A 15,800-nucleotide genomic window follows, 5' to 3' on the forward strand; every position below is an offset into this window, starting at 1 on the left:
ATATCTTGCCCTGCAAATGTCCTTTAAAATCCTGCGTCTGAAAAAGCAGGCGTATAGCCTACTTTTATAGGCGCAAGTGGTTAAAAATACATATACAAATAAAAAATAAAGTTATAAAAGCACCTTTTATGTTTAAAAACCCTCCCCACTACGGTAAGTTTATTTTAAGTGTTAATACATTTTTTTTTAAGTCCGAAAACTTTTCTTTCATAACAACTTTAATTTAAATGCATGTTAATTGTATACATTATTTTCTATTTTTTTATTAGTTTTTAAGTGTTTGGGGGGGTTTGTCATACATAGTAATAGGAATTCTGTACTTACGGAACTCCCATTGCTATGAATCAGAAACTATACTGTACCTGATTGGCTGCTGTCACTGGATCCCGGCCTGCGCACGTGCCCACGTGCACGTGCTGCGCGAGCAGTCACCTCTGGGCCTCAGGCTCGTAAGTTCGGACAGTCGCAGCAGCAGCAGATCAGTGCATATCTTTATGCTTTTTTTAGGTCGTTTCCCCGCAGCAAGAGGTCGAACAGAATTTCAGGGCCATTATGTTCTTTAGTGTTGGGAAGGTTGAATCTCTCATATATATGGGCATCAAAGAGATAAAACAGTAGCAGAGAAAAAGGTTAATTGAAGGGAGGTAATCCTGGAAGAACCACACCATTACTTAAGCAAGGAGGGAAGGTCTGGGTAAAATGTCTTCAATAAAGACATGGTAGGCGGAATTTCCTGAAATATTTCTGCTACCTTAGTGGCAGTAATGGGGCAGAAACCTGTTAAACTGGATCCATTTTTGCCTCCGACATATGTTCCAATGTCGCTTCCATATTTAGGTGGGTGCATTTAAATAAATTAATAATGATAAAGTGACATTCTGCTCTGCATGTTTTGACATCATCATCTTCCATCACCCACTCCTGCCTCAGCCCATAAGCTACTGAAACTCTCATCCATGCCGTCATCACTTTCAGACTTGACTATTCCAATTCTTTCCTGGACGGCCTTCTATTTTCCACTTTCCGCAAACGTCAGCCCATCCAAAACTCTGCTGTCCACATCCGAGTCTGCAACAAGTCCTGTTTGCACATCATCCCTGTCCTCACGTATTTAATGTGAAGCCGGGAAGAGAACGTGCCCAATTTAAAGTTCACACTGTGTTCAAATCCCTTCATGGCCTCGTACGTCTCTGACTCTGGCCTACAGCAGGCGGTGAAGAAGGCAAATGGTATGTTGGCCTTCCTAGCTAGGGGATTTGAGTATAGGAGCAGGGAGGTCTTACTACAGTTGTAAGGGCCTTGGTGAGGCCTCACCTGGAATATTGTGTTCAGTTTTGATCTCCTAATCTGAGGAAGGACATTCTTGTTATTGAGCGAGTGCAGTGAAGGTTCACCAGACTGATCCCTGGGATGGCAGGATTGACTGGGCCTGTATTCACTGGAGTTTAGAAGGATGAGAGGGGATCTCATAGAAACATATAAAATTCTGACAGGACTTGACAGGTTAGATGCAGGAAGAATGTTCCCGATGTTGGGGAAGTCCAGAACCAGGGGACATAGTCTAAGGATAAGGAGTAAGCCATTTAGGACTTAAATGAGGAGAAACTTCTTCACTCAGAGTTGTTAACCTGTGGAATTCCCTACTGCAGAGAGTTGTTGATGCCAGTTCATTGGATATATTCAAGAGGGAGTTAGATATGGCCCTTACGGCTAAGGGGATCAAGGGTATGGGGAGAAAGCATAAAGAGGTACAGAGGTGAATGATCAGCCATGATCTTATTGAATGGTGGTGCAGGCTCAAAGGGCCGAATGGCCTACTCTTGCACCTATTTTCTATGTTTCTATATTTCACCATTGGGACCATGCTTTCAGGTGTCTATTCCTTCTCGAAAGCCCTCCATCTCGCTACCAACCTCTTGTCCTTTAAAGCCCTCATTAAAACCCACCTTGATTACCAAGCCTTTAATCACGCCTCTTAATATTTTCTTATATCTCAAAGACCAAACTTGTCTGATTACGCTGCTATGAAGCACCTTGGGTTGCTTTTTGTGTTCAGTTTTGGTCCCCTAATCTGAGGAAGGACGTTCTTGCTATTGAGGGAGTGCAGCGAAGGTTCACCAGACTGATTCCCGGGATGGCTGGACTGACATATGAGAAGAGACTGGATCGACTGGGCCTGTATTCACTGGAGTTTCGAAGGATGAGAGTGGCTCTCATAGAAACATATAAAATTCTGAAGGGACTGGACAGGTTAGAGTGCGGAGAGGCGGCAGTTCGGAGAGGCCTATAAAGACCAGGAGTCCGGGGAGTTCGGAGAGGCGGGAGTTTGAGCGGCAGTTCGGAGAGTCTGTAAAGGCCAGCGAGTCCAGGGTGTTCGGAGAGGTGGGAGTTCGGGCGGCAGTTCGGAGAGGCCAGCTGGTGCAACTGCAGCAGGGAGAGAAGGCAAAAAAGTCGAAAGAAATCGAAAGGTGATGTCACAGCCAAGGGGATAAGTGATTGGCTGGTGATTGGTGAGTAGTTTTTCTTTTTCTTTTCTTTATCATTAAGTAACCTTTAGCGTTGTTGTTGCCAAATTAAGTTAATCTAAGGGTTAAGTCATGGCAGGAGAGCTCGGACACGTGTTATGCTCCTCCTGTACTATGTGGGAAGTCAGGGATGCTTCCGGTGTTCCTGATGACTACGTGTACGAGAAGTGCATCCGCCTGCAGCTCCTGACGGACCGCATTGCGACACTGGAGCTGCGGATGGATTCACTCTGGAGCATGCACAATGCTGAGAATGACGTGAATAGCACGTTTAGTGAGTTGGTCTTACCGCAAATAAAGGGTACACAGCCAGATAGGGAATGGGAGACCAACAGGAAGAGCAGTGCAAGGAAGGTAGTGCAAGGGTCCCCTGCGGTCATCCCCCTGCAAAACAGATACACCGCTTTGGGTACTGTTGAGGGGGATAACTCATCAGGGGAGGGCAGCAACAGCCAAGTTCATGGCACCGTGGGTGATCTGCTGCACAGGAGAGCAGGAAAAAGAGTGGGAGAGTTATAGTGATAGGAGATTCAATTGTAAGGGGAATAGATAGACGTTTCTACAGCCGCAACCGAGACTCCAGGATGGTATGTTGCCACCCTGGTGCAAGAGTCAAGGATGTCTTGGAGTGGGTGCAGGACATTCTGAAAAGGGAGGGTGAACAGTCAGTTGTCGTAGTGCATATAGGTACCAACGATATAGGTAAAAAACGGGATGAGGTCCGACAAGAGAAATTTAGGGAGCTAGGAGCTAAATTAAAAAGTAGGACCTTAAAAGTAGTAATATCAGGATTGCTACCAGTGCCACGTGCTAGTCAGAGTAGGAATCGCAGGATAGCTCAGATGAATACGTGGCTTGAGAAGTGGTGCAGAAGGGAGGGATTCAAATTCCTGGGACATTGGAACTGGTTCTGGGGGAGGTGGGACCAGTACAAGCCGGACAGTCTGTACCTGGGCAGGACTGGAACCAATGTCCTAGGGGGAGTGTTTGCTCGTGCTGTTGGGGAAGAGTTAAACTAATATGGCAGGGAGATGGGCCCCTATGAAGGGAGACAAAGGGAAGTAGAATGGGGGCAGAGCAAAAGATAGAAAGAAGAAAAGTAAAAGTAGAGGGCAGAAAAACCTAAGGCAAAAAGCAAAAAGGGCCACATTACAGCAAAACTCTAAAGGGGCAAAGTGTGTTAGAAAGACAAGCCTGAAGGCTCTGTGCCTCAATGCGAGGAGTATTCATAATAAGGTGGACGAATTAACTGCGCAGGCAGCTATTAACGAATATCATATAATTGGGATTACGGAGACATGGCTCCAGGGTGACCAAGGCTGGGAACTCAACATCTAGGGGTATTCAACATTTAGAAAGGATAGACAGAAAGGAAAAAGAGACGGGGTGGCATTGATGGTTAAAGAGGAAATTAATGCAATAGTAAGAAAGGACATTAACTTGGATGATGTAGAATCGGTATGGGTGGAGCTACGGAATACCAAGGGGCAGCAAACGCTAGTGGGAGTTGTGTACAGACCACCAAACAGTAGTAGCAAGGTTGGGGACAGCATCACACAAGAAATTAGGAATGCATGCAATAAAGGTACAGCAGTTATTATGGGTGACTTCAATCTACATATTGATTGGGCTAACCAAACTGGTAGCAATGCGGTGGAAGAGGATTTCCTGGAGTGTATTAGGGATGGTTTTCTAGACCAATATGTCGAGGAACCAACTAAGGAGCTGGCCATCCTAGACTGGGTGATGTGTAATGAGTAAGGACTAATTAGCAATCTTGTTGTGCGAGACTCCTTGGGGAAGAGTGACCATAACATGTTAGAATTCTTTATTAAGAAGGAGAGTGACACAGTTAATTCAGAAACTAGGGTCCTGAACTTAAGGAAAGGTTTGAGGCGTGAATTGGCTAGGATAGACTGGCAAATGAGATTTAAAGGGTTGATGGTAGATAGGGAATGGCAAACATTTAAAGATCACATGGATGAGCTTCAGCAATTGTACATCCCTGTCTGGAGTAAAAATAAAACGGGGAAGGTGGCTCAACCGTGGCTAACAAGGGAAATTAAGGATAGTGTGAAATCCAAGGGAGACATATAAATTGGCCAGAAAAAGCAGCAAACCTGAGGACTGGGAGAAATTTAGAATTCAGCAGAAGAGTTTAAAGGGTTTAATTAATTGGGGGAAAATAGAGTATGAGAAGAAGCTTGCCGGGAACATAAAAACTGACTGCAAAGGCTTCTATAGATATGTGAAGAGAAAAAGATTAGTGAAGACAAACGTAGGTCCCTTGCAGTTGGATTTAGGTGAATTTATAATTGGGAACAAAGAAATGGCACACCAATTGAACAAATACTTTGGTTCTGTCTTCACGAAGGAAGACACAAATAACCTTCCGAAAGTACTAGGGGACCGAGGGTCTAGTAAGAAGGAGGAACTGAAGATATCCTTATTAGGCGGGAAATTGTGTTAGGGAAATTGATGGGATTGAAGGCCGAGAAATCCCCGGGGCCTGATAGTCTGCATCCCAGAGTACTTAAGGAAGTGTCCCTAGAAATAGTGGATGCATTGGTGATCATTTTCCAACAGTCTATTGACTCTGAATCAGTTCCTATGGACTGGAGGGTAGCTAATGTAACACCACTTTTTAAAAAGGGAGAGAGAAAGCAGGTAATTATAGACCGGTTAGCCTGACATCAGCAGTGGGGAAAATGTTGGAATCAATTATTAAGGATGAAATAGCATTGGAAAGCAGTGACAGGATCGGTCCAAGTCAGCATGGATTTATGAAGGGGAAATCATGCTCGACAAATCTTCTGGAATTTTTTGAGGATGTAACTAGTAGAGTGGACAAGGGAGAACCAGTGGATATGGTGTATTTGGACTTTCAAAAGGCTTGTGACAAAGTCCAACACAAGAGATTGGTGTGCAAAATCAAAGCACATGGTATTGGGGGTAATGTACTGACGTGGATAGAGAACTGATTGGCAGACAGGAAGCAGAGAGTCGGGATAAACGGGTCCTTTTCAGAATGGCAGGCAGTGACTAGTGGAGTGCCGCAGGGCTCAGTGCTGGGACCCCAGCTCTTTACAATATACATCAATGATTTAGATAAAGGAATTGAGTGTAATATCTCCAAGTTTGCAGATGACACTAAATTGGGTGGCGGTGTGAGCTGTGAGGAGGACGCTAAGAGGCTACAGGGTGACTTGGACAGGTTAGGTGAGTGGGCAAATGCATGGCAGATGCAATATAATGTGGATAAATGTGAGGTTATCCACTTTGGGGGCAAAAACACGAAGACAGAATATTATCTGAATGGCGGCAGATTAGGAAAACGGGAAGATTAGGGCAACGAGACCTGGGTGTCATTGTTCATCAGTCATTGAAAGTTGGCATACAGGTACAGCAGGCCGTGAAGAAGGCAAATGGTATGTTGGCCTTCATAGCTAGGGGATTTGAGTATAGGAGCAGGGAGGTCTTACTGCAGTTGTACAGGGCCTTGGTGAGGCCTCACCTGGAATATTGTGTTCAGTTTTGGTCTCCTAATCTGAGGAAGGATCTTCTTGCTATTGAGGGAGTGCAGCGAATGTTCACCAGACTGATTTCCGGGATGGCAGGATTGACATATGAGGAGAGACTGGATCAACTGGACCTTTACATATTCGAGTTTAGAGGGATGAGAGGGGATCTCATAGAAACATACAAGATTCTGACGGAACGGGACCGATTAGATGCAGGTAGAATGTTCCTGATTTTGGGGAAGTCCTGTGCAGCTACAGGGGAAGGCAAAAAAGAAGTAGAAAGAAACAGAAAGGTGACATCACTGCCAAGGGGGTAAGTGATTGGCTGGTGATTGGTGAGTAGCTTTTCTTTTTTCTCTTCTATAACAGAGAGTAAACTTTAGCATTGTTGTTGCCAATTTAAGTGTATCTAAGGGTTAAGTCATGGCAGGAGAGCTCAGTCACGTGATATGCTCCTCCTGTACCATGTGGGAACTCAGGGACACTTCCGGTGTCCCTGACGACTACGTGTGCGGGAAGTGTATCCGCCTCCAGCTCCTGACGGACCGTGTTGTGGAATTGGAGCCGAGGGTGGATTTACTCTGGAGCATTCACGATGCTGAGAATGACGTGAGTAGCACGGTGTAGCGAGTTGGTCTTACCGCAGGTGAAGGGTCCACAGCCAGCTAGGGAATGGAAGACCAGCAGGAAGAGCAGTGCAAGGAAGGTAGGGCAGGGGTCCCTTGCGGTCATCCCCCTGCAAAACAGATACACCGTTTTGAGTACTGTTGAGGGGGATGACTCATCAGGGGAGGGCAGCAGCAGCCAAGTTCATGGCACCATGGCTGGCTCTGCTGCACAGGAGGGCAGGAAAATGAGTGGGAGAGCGATAGTGATAGGGGATTCGATTGTAAGGGGAATAGATAGGCTTTTCTGCGGCCGCAACCGAGACTCCATGATGGTATGATGCCTCCCTGGTGCAAGGGTCAAGGATGTCTCGGAGCGGGTGCAGGACATTCTGAAAAGGAGGGTGAACAGCCAGTTGTCGTGGTGCACATTGGTACCAACGATACAGGTAAAAAAAGGGATGAGGTCCTACGAGATGAATTTAAAGAGCTAGGAGCTAAATTAAAATGTAGGACCTCAAAAGTAGTAATCTCGGGATTGCTACCAGTGCCACGTGCTAGTCAGAGTAGGAATCGCAGGATAGCTCAGATGAATACGTGGCTTGAGCAGTGGTGCAGCAAGGAGGGATTCAAATTCCTGGGGCATTGGAAACGGTTCTGGGGGAGGTGGGACCAGTACAAACCAGACCGTCTGCACCAAGGCAGGACTGGAACCAATGTCCTAGGGGGTGTGTTTGCTCATGCTGTTGGGGAGGAGTTAAATTAATATGGCAGGGGGATGGGAACCAATGCAGGGAGACAGAGGGAAACAAAATGGAGACAGAAGCAAAAGACAGAAAGGAGATGAGTAAAAGTGGAGGGCAGAGAAACCCAAGGCAAAAAACAAAAAGGGCCACTGTGCATCAAAATTCGAAAGGGTCAAAGTGTAATAAAAAGGCAAGCATGAAAGCTCGATGCCTCAATGCGAGGAGTATTCGGAACACAGGAGAGGGCTCTGAGCTAGTTAGAATGGGTGAGAGCTCAGATGAACAGGGTCCCAAGAAAGAATGCAAAAGGCAGGAGGCAACAGAGCAGAGTAGCACTGGGGTAAGTGTAAACCATAAGGTGATAGGAAGGGACAATATGTATGAATATAAAGGGGCTGCAGGAGGGCTCAAAACTAAAAATCATGGTTTAAAAACTAGTATTAAAACACTATCTCAACGCACGCAGCATTCGAAATAAAGTAAATGAGTTGACGGCACAAATCATTATAAATGAGTATGATTTAGTGGCCATTACAGAAACGTGGTTGCAGGGTGGCCAAGACTGGGAATTAAACATACAGGGGTATCTGACAATTCGGAAAGATAGACAAGAAGGGAAAGGAGGTGGGGTAGCTCTGTTAATACAGGAAGATATCAGGGCAGTTGGTCAAATCAAATCGCACGGGGTAGCCTTGAGGAGGAATTCATAGAATGCATACGGGATTGTTTCTTAGAACAGTATGTTCCAGAACCTACAAGGGAGCAAGAGTAATGAGACAGGAATAATAAACAATCTCCTAGTAAAAGATCCTCTCGGAATGAGTGATCACAGTATGGTTGAAATTGTAATACAGATTGAGGGTGAGGAAGTAGTGTCTCAAACGAGCGTACTATGCTTAAACAAAGGGGACTACAGTGGGATGAGGGCAGAGTTGGCTAAAGTAGACTGGAAACACAGACTAAACGGTGGGACAATTGAGGAATAGTGGAGGACTTTTAAGGAGCTCTTTCATAGTGCTCAACAAAAATATATTCCAGTGAAAAAGAAGGCCGATAAGAGAAGGGATAACCAGCCGTGGATAACCAAGGAAATAAAGGAGAGTATCAAATCAAAATCCAATGCGTATAAGGTGGCCAAGGTTAGTGGGAAACTAGAAGATTGGGAACATTTTAAACGACAGCAAAGAATGACTAAGAAAGCAATAAAGAAAGGAAAGATAGATTACGAAAGTAAACTTGCGCAAAACATAAAAACAGATCGTAAAAGCTATTACCGATATATAAAACGGATAAGAGTGACTAAAGAAAATGTTGGTCCCTTAGAAGATGAGAAGGGGGATTTAATAATGAGAAATGTGGAAATGGCTGAGACCTTAAACAATTATTTTGCTTCGGTCTTCACAGTGGAAGACACAAAAACCATGCCAAAAATTGCTGGTCACAGGAATGTGGGAAGGGAGGACCTCGAGACAATCACTATCACTAGGGAGGTAGTGCTGGACAGGCTAATGGGACTCAAGGTAGACAAGTCCCCTGGTCCTGATGAAATGCATCCCAGGGTATTAAAAGAGATGGCAGAAGTTATAGCAGATGCATTTGTTATAATCTACCAAAATCCTCTGGGGAGGTACCAGCGGATTGGAAAGCAGCTAATGTAACGCCTCTGTTTAAAAAAGGGGGCAGACAAAAGGCAGGTAACTATAAGCCAGTTAGTTTAACATCTGTAGTGGGGAAAATGCTTGAAGCTATCATTAAGGAAGAAATAGCAGGACATCTAGATCGGAATATTGCAATCAAGCAGACGCAACATGGATTCATGAAGGGGAAATCATGTTTAACTAATTTACTGTAATTCTTTGAGAAGATAACGAGCATGGTGGATAGAGGTGTACCAATGGATGTGGTGTATTTAGATTTCCAAAAGGCATTCAATAAGGTGCCACACAAAAGGTTACTACAGAAGATAAAGGTACGCGAATTCAGAGGAAATGTATTAGCATGGATAGAGGATTGGCTGGCTAACAGAAAGCAGACAGTCGGGATAAATAGGTCCTTTTTGGGTTGGAAATTGGTGGTTAGTGGTGTGTCACAGGGATCGGTGCTGGGACCACAACTGTTTACAATATACATAGATGGCCTGGAAGAGGGGACAGAGTGTCGTGTAACAAAATTTGCAGGTGACACAAAGATTAGTGGGAAAGCGGGTTACGTAGAGGACAGAGAGGCTGCAAAGAAATTTAGATAGGTTAAGCGAATGGGCTAAGGTTTGGCAGATGGAATACAATGTCGGAAAGTGTGAGGTCATCCACCTTGGAAAAAAAACCAGAAAGGGAATATTATTTGAATGGGGAGAAATTACAACATGCTGCGGTGCAGAGGGACCTGGGGGTCCTTGTGCATGAATCCCAAAAAGTTAGTTTGCAGGTGCAGCAGGTAATCAGGAAGGCAAATGGAATGTTGGCCTTCATTGCAAGAGGGATGGAGTACAAAAGCAGGGAGGTCCTGCTGCAACTGTATAGGGTATTGGTGAGGTTGCACCTGGAGTACCGCGTGCAGTTTTGGTCACCTTACTTAAGGAAGGATATACTACAGAGACGATTCACGAGGCTGATTCCGGAGATGAGGGGGTTACCTTATGATGATAGATTGAGTAGACTGGGTCTTTACTCGTTGGAGTTCAGAAGGTTGAGGGGTGATTTTCTAGAAACATTTAAGATAATGAAAGGGATAGACAAGATAGAGGCAGAGAGGTTGTTTCCACTGGTCGGGGAGACTAGAACTAGGGGGCACACCCTCAAAATACGGGGAAGCCAATTTAAAACCGAGTTGAGAGTAAATTTCTTCTCCCAGAGGGTTGCGAATCTGTGGAATTCTCTGCCCAAGGAAGCAGTTGAGGCTAGCTCATTGAATGTATTCAAATCACAGATAGATAGATTTTTAACCAATAAGGGAATTAAGGATTATGGGGAGCGGGCGGGTAAGTGGAGCTGAGTCCACGGCCAGATCAGCCATGATCTTGTTGAATGGCGGAGCAGGCTCGAGGGGCTAGATGGCCTACTCCTGTTCCTAATTCTTATGTTCTTATGTTCTTATAACCAGGGGACACAGTCTTCGGATAAAGGATCGGCCATTTAGAACTGAGATGAGGAGAAACTTCTTCACTCAGAGAGTTGTTAACCTGTGGAATTCCCTGCCGCAGAGAGTTGTTGATGCCAATTCATTGGATAGATTCAAGAGGGAGCTAGATATGGCCCTTACGGCTAAGTGGATCAAGGGATAAGAAGAGAAAGCAGGAAAGGGGTACTGAGGTGAATGATCAGCCATGATCTTATTGAATGGTGGTGCAGGCTCGAAGGGCCGAATGGCCTGCTCCTGCACCTATTTTTTATGTTGCTATGTTTTTCTATGTTACAGACACTATACATATGCAAGCTGTTGTTGTTTCTGCCAAATCTGGGCATCAGGATATCGCATTGCTCGGAAAGGCCCAAGACACCGAAGCGTTTAACTCTCCACAGAGGTGAGCACAATAAATTCAAGGACCATCAACGCACGCATCATGCAAGTCCAGATGAGTCTACCTTTCCGATTTAACCTGCTGCAGGCATCCGACTCCAGTAGCAGCAGCCACGCCACGCAACCGCCTCTCCCCCCATCCCAACAGTGAGCGCCCCAGTGGCAGTGGGAATCCTGCTATGAGCTTGCCGAAAAATTTAAATAAGCTGACCCTATAAACGTCACCGGAGTCAGTGGTGGGTCAGTTAATCAAACAGAAGCCATTCTTTGTTGGTAGGTGTCATGTATTCAACCAGCATTGTAACCCATTTATAATCTGACCTAAGTTGTACACTGTGAGAACAATGACCACTAGGTGGTGAACTTGTGGGAGACACTCCTAACCTGGACCTTCAGATATAAAAGGGCAAGCTCCACCCATTTCCATCACTTGAGTGCTATGGAATAAATGACAGGTCACAGACTGACCTTCTCTCAAGCGTGGGCCTCGTGTGCATTTATACTGTGTAGTAAGGACGTATCAGTAGGCAAGGGTTCTTTGGTAATGATAAATACTACTGCAAAGTTCGTTATGGTTTGGTGAAATAGAGAAACAAGTTAGGTTCGAATTTTCTTAAGGTTTTGATTCTCACTATAATCACTACTGGCCTGATGGGAGTAGTCTGTAGAGCCAATAATTGTATAGTGGCCGGACCTGTATGAAACCACTTCCGTGGTGAAAAAAAAGTTGTCTTTAATCACACCCATCCAACTGCCATATCTAAAGGAGATTGAGAGAGAGTGAGAGAGAGAGAGGGAGACTAAAGTGCTGGTACATTCGAAAGGACAAAAACAAACGGAAAAACTCAATGTAGAGTGTTCACTAAACCAGACAAATTTGTAGTGAAGTAGAAGTGTCTTTTCCCTTCGTAACGCATCATTTTAGATGGATGTAGGGGATTTAGGAAAGATCTGCTTGTGTGGCAATCAAAGCAGCACAGCATTTAACACATACACTGGCTCACTTCGTGGTCTGTGCTCAACTAACTGATCTGAAATGGGGTGGCAGTGAAGATGCTAGAATTGGCTGCAGTTCCTCGTGCAGGGAAGAAACATTGCTCCTATCTGCTATCCGGTAACCCGCACTGTTGGGGGTGGGGGGGGGGGGGAAGAACAACATCGGGCTTCGGATTGATGCCTTTCACAGTTAAGTAGCTTATAGACACTCATAAAATTCAGCTCCCGCAGAAGCTCCAATGGAAAGCGAATCATGCGGTGATGGGGCCGGGGGGGGGGGGGGTGTAATATGAGCAGCTGATCAGCTATCATCCGTTTTGCGCTTCCGCCAAAGTTGAATTTCATTCCCAGTGTTTCATAAAGTAATGTTGTCACATGACTGCTTTCAGAAAAACATTGCTGAAACTGGAATGAATGGAAGAAATAATACTTTACTTGTTTTGAGCATTTCCGAATTTCCCGAAAGGATCACCAGCCATTCCGCCATCTCCGGTGAAAATGTAGAGATAGCCATCATCTGCAAAAAGAAGCTGACCCCCATTATGGTTTGATGCTGGCTCGTCTACTTCCAAAATAATCCTGCAAAAACAATAGGACTTCTGGTGAAAGTTGGCAATAACTTAGAAAAGAATCAATGTCTTTCGAACAAAAGTAAGGCTTTTATTGGCTACATTTGGGGCACACTAAGTTGGCATTCCATAATTGGGACAGTGAGTTCCTCACAGAATCATAGAAATTTATGGCATGGAAGGAGGCCATTTGGCCCATCGTGTCTGTGCCGGCTGAGAAAGAGCTATCCAGCCTAATCCCACTTTCCTTTCTGCCTCTACCACCCTTTCAGGCAGTGAGTTCCAGACCCCCACCACCCTCTCGGTGAAAACAATTCTCAAACCCTCTCTAATCCTTCTATCAATTACTTTAAATTTATGCCCCCTGGTTATTGACTTCTCTGCTAAGGGAAAGAGGTCCTTCAAATCCACTCTATCTAGACCCCTCATAATTTTACACACTTCAACTAAATCTCACCTCAGCCTCCTCTGTTCCAAAGAAAACAACTCCAGCCTATCCTCCAATCTTTCCTCATAGCTAAAATTCTCCTGGCAACATCCTCGTAAATCTCCTCTGTACCCTTCATCTCAGTCAAGCTGAGCAGACATTACTCATTTCACCATCATCATCATAGGCAGTCCCTCAAAATCGAGGAAAATGCTTCCACTCTAAAAGTGAGTTCTCAGGTGACTGAACAGTCCATTACGGGAATTACAGTCTCTGTCGCAGGTGGGACAGACAGTGGTTGGAGGAAAGGGTGGATGGGGAGTCAGGGTGTTTGTCAAACAGATGCCCCCTCATGTCATTCTCAGCTATTTCTAGTTGGTGATGTAGTTCTCAAATTTTTGCACTCCCTCTTCCAACCTGATCTCCAGATAGTTACACAAACAAGGAATCAGTCTTTTGAACTGGCAGCTTCTGCAGATCCAACACAATCTAACATTGAACTCAATCTCTATATCATTGCTCCGCTCATCCTTGACGTTTCACGCACCATTAGATGTTGGCTTATGAATGGCATTGGCAGGGGTTAGGCTATAGATTTGCTGCATCTCCTCTTCACCAATGATTTGTGCACAGTCTAGGAAAACCTATGGAGAGGAAGAAGAGGGACTGGATGGGTTAGCATTCTGCCCTTTCAGTTCACACCCAGCCTAGAGTGGCTATAAGTAGTCAATGAATCTGGGTCATTTCAACTCAATTCCTAAGGTCTATACCATAAAACTGGCCACATATTGACATTAAATTGGTTCCACAAGGGCTGGTGTAGGAAAAATAAATGTCTCAGAGGTGCAACTGAGTAGCTTTCCTCACATTTGGGTTAAGGTACATCGTAGTGAAGTGGACTGTCTGTGCTATATCTGTTCTGACAGCACTTGATCCTGGAACCTGGCGCCACTTCTTTGATCCCCAAAGCATGGGAAAATGCAGGGTCCTTCTGCATATCTCAACGTTAAAAAATAATTCTCCGCTGCACTGAAGAGGCATTTTCTTTACCTCATCGGAGCTCAGTATAGCATCTCAGAGAGATTATCAAATTAGAGCTTATTTGTACTTCAAACCAAAACCAATACATTTCACTGGTAGAGAAATAAGACTTTTACCCCATTAGACTCTCAACTCAAATTTATATAGCGCCTTTCACAACCACCGGACGTCTCAAAGTGCTTTACAGTCAATGAAGTACCTTTGGAGTGTAGTGACTGTTGCAATATGGGAAACACTGCAGCCAATTTGCACACAGCAAGCTCCCACAAACAGCAATGTGAGAATGACCAGATAAACTGTTTTTGTTATGTTGATTGAGGGATAAATATTAGCCAGTACACCGGGGAAAACTTCACTGCTCTTCTTTGAAATAGTGCCATGGGATCTTTTATGTCCACCTGAGAGAGCAGACAGGGCCTCAATTTAACATCTCATCTGAAAGACAGCAGCTCCGACAGTGCAGCGATCCCCTGGAGTGTCAGCGTAGATTTATGTGCTCAAATCCTGGAGTGGGAACTTGAACCCAAAACCTTCTGACTCAGAGGCGAGTGTGCTACCCACTGAACCACAGTTGACACATATAGAATTGAAAAGACAGTGTTCTAACCCAAAGTACCATTCAGTCCCCTCAACAATACAAGCAGAAGGAATTTATGGGCAAAGTTTCCTCTTTTGTACTCTCGACGCAAAGCATCGCAAACTGGTGGGTGGCACTTGGAACATGGTGTGAAGGAAGAGGTGGCCATTAGACAGCCGAGAGATTTTCTGCCCATTAATTTAAATGGACAGCAAATTGGGCAAACTGTGACAAGTGCACCATGCTCAGTGCCCAATATTATGATAAGATCCCTCAATGTGCTCTGTTTTAGGAACACAAAAGTAGAAATTGATTCCTTTCGTGTTCCGTATGGTAGGGCATCAATCGGCAGTGTGGCGGTGAAGGGATCGGACGGTGTCAACAGAATATATATATGGACTCTGGAGAGAGTGGGTTGTATGACCTTTTCTGGATTTTCTAATGTCTATATGTAGAGCTGAAATGTAATTATTTGCACCCACCTCTCAGATCTGTGATCCAACACGTTCATGTCATTAGAAGAAATTCTAAACTCGCTGATTCTGATCTTCTCCTCAAAATGCAACTCAACAGAGTAATATACATAGACCTTTCCTGTGTGCTTGAATTTAGGGTGAAATGCCAGACCCAGAAATCCTCGCTCATCCCCTTCCCAGGGAGAGGTTAAGACCGCCCGAGTAATGTTCAAAAATGGCTTCTCAAGTCTGGCCCGGTTGGGCAGGTATGCCCACACAACGCCAATCTGTTCTGCGATAAAAAAACGATGAGTTCCATCATTCGCATGTACCATAGCGACAGGATTGCGCAAACCATTTGCTAATTCCTCCAGGCACAGCTGGAGACAGCCATCAGAGTCTGCTATCACCACCCCGAGGTTTTTAGTCAGATTCTTGTTGGACAGAACGTGAGGGAAGCAATAATCTAGATCTTGCAGCTGTAAGACTTCACAGAATTTGTCTCTGTTGGATACGAGCTCCAGAAGCTTTCCTTCTCCCACTAAAGGTCCCACAGTTGCCTTGCATTTATTCCAGAATTCAAAGCAGTATGCACCACAAAGACCAGGCAACTGTCTCAATGGGGTGGTTGGATCCTCTGCATCGTACATATGAGCAGAATATGGAGAGCATTCCTGTAGAGAAAATAGATCACGGTCAAATGAATTAACTGTCAGCAACAATTTACATGCATATAGATGCTTCTTGTAAGCAACTTCCCTGGGTGCTTTACAAGAGACAGAAAGACACTGAGCAAATGGGAGAAAAGTTAGGAAATGTGAC

General features: G+C 44.8%; 1 protein-coding gene across 1 annotated transcript in view; it reads right to left on the reverse strand.

The window, feature by feature from the left end:
- Positions 1–15,800, reverse strand: part of hhipl1 (HHIP-like 1) — a 64,523-nt gene that overhangs the window by 39,060 nt on the left and 9,663 nt on the right. The window contains exons 2-3 of the mRNA XM_070877598.1: positions 15,006–15,652; positions 12,345–12,488 (exon numbers count right to left, since the gene is read on the reverse strand). Of these exons, the coding sequence (XP_070733699.1) occupies positions 12,345–12,488; positions 15,006–15,652 (791 nt within the window). The remainder of the gene's footprint in view (positions 1–12,344; positions 12,489–15,005; positions 15,653–15,800) is intronic.

The sequence above is a fragment of the Pristiophorus japonicus genome, chromosome 4 (genome assembly GCF_044704955.1).
Source record: "Pristiophorus japonicus isolate sPriJap1 chromosome 4, sPriJap1.hap1, whole genome shotgun sequence".
NCBI lineage: Eukaryota > Metazoa > Chordata > Chondrichthyes > Pristiophoridae > Pristiophorus > Pristiophorus japonicus.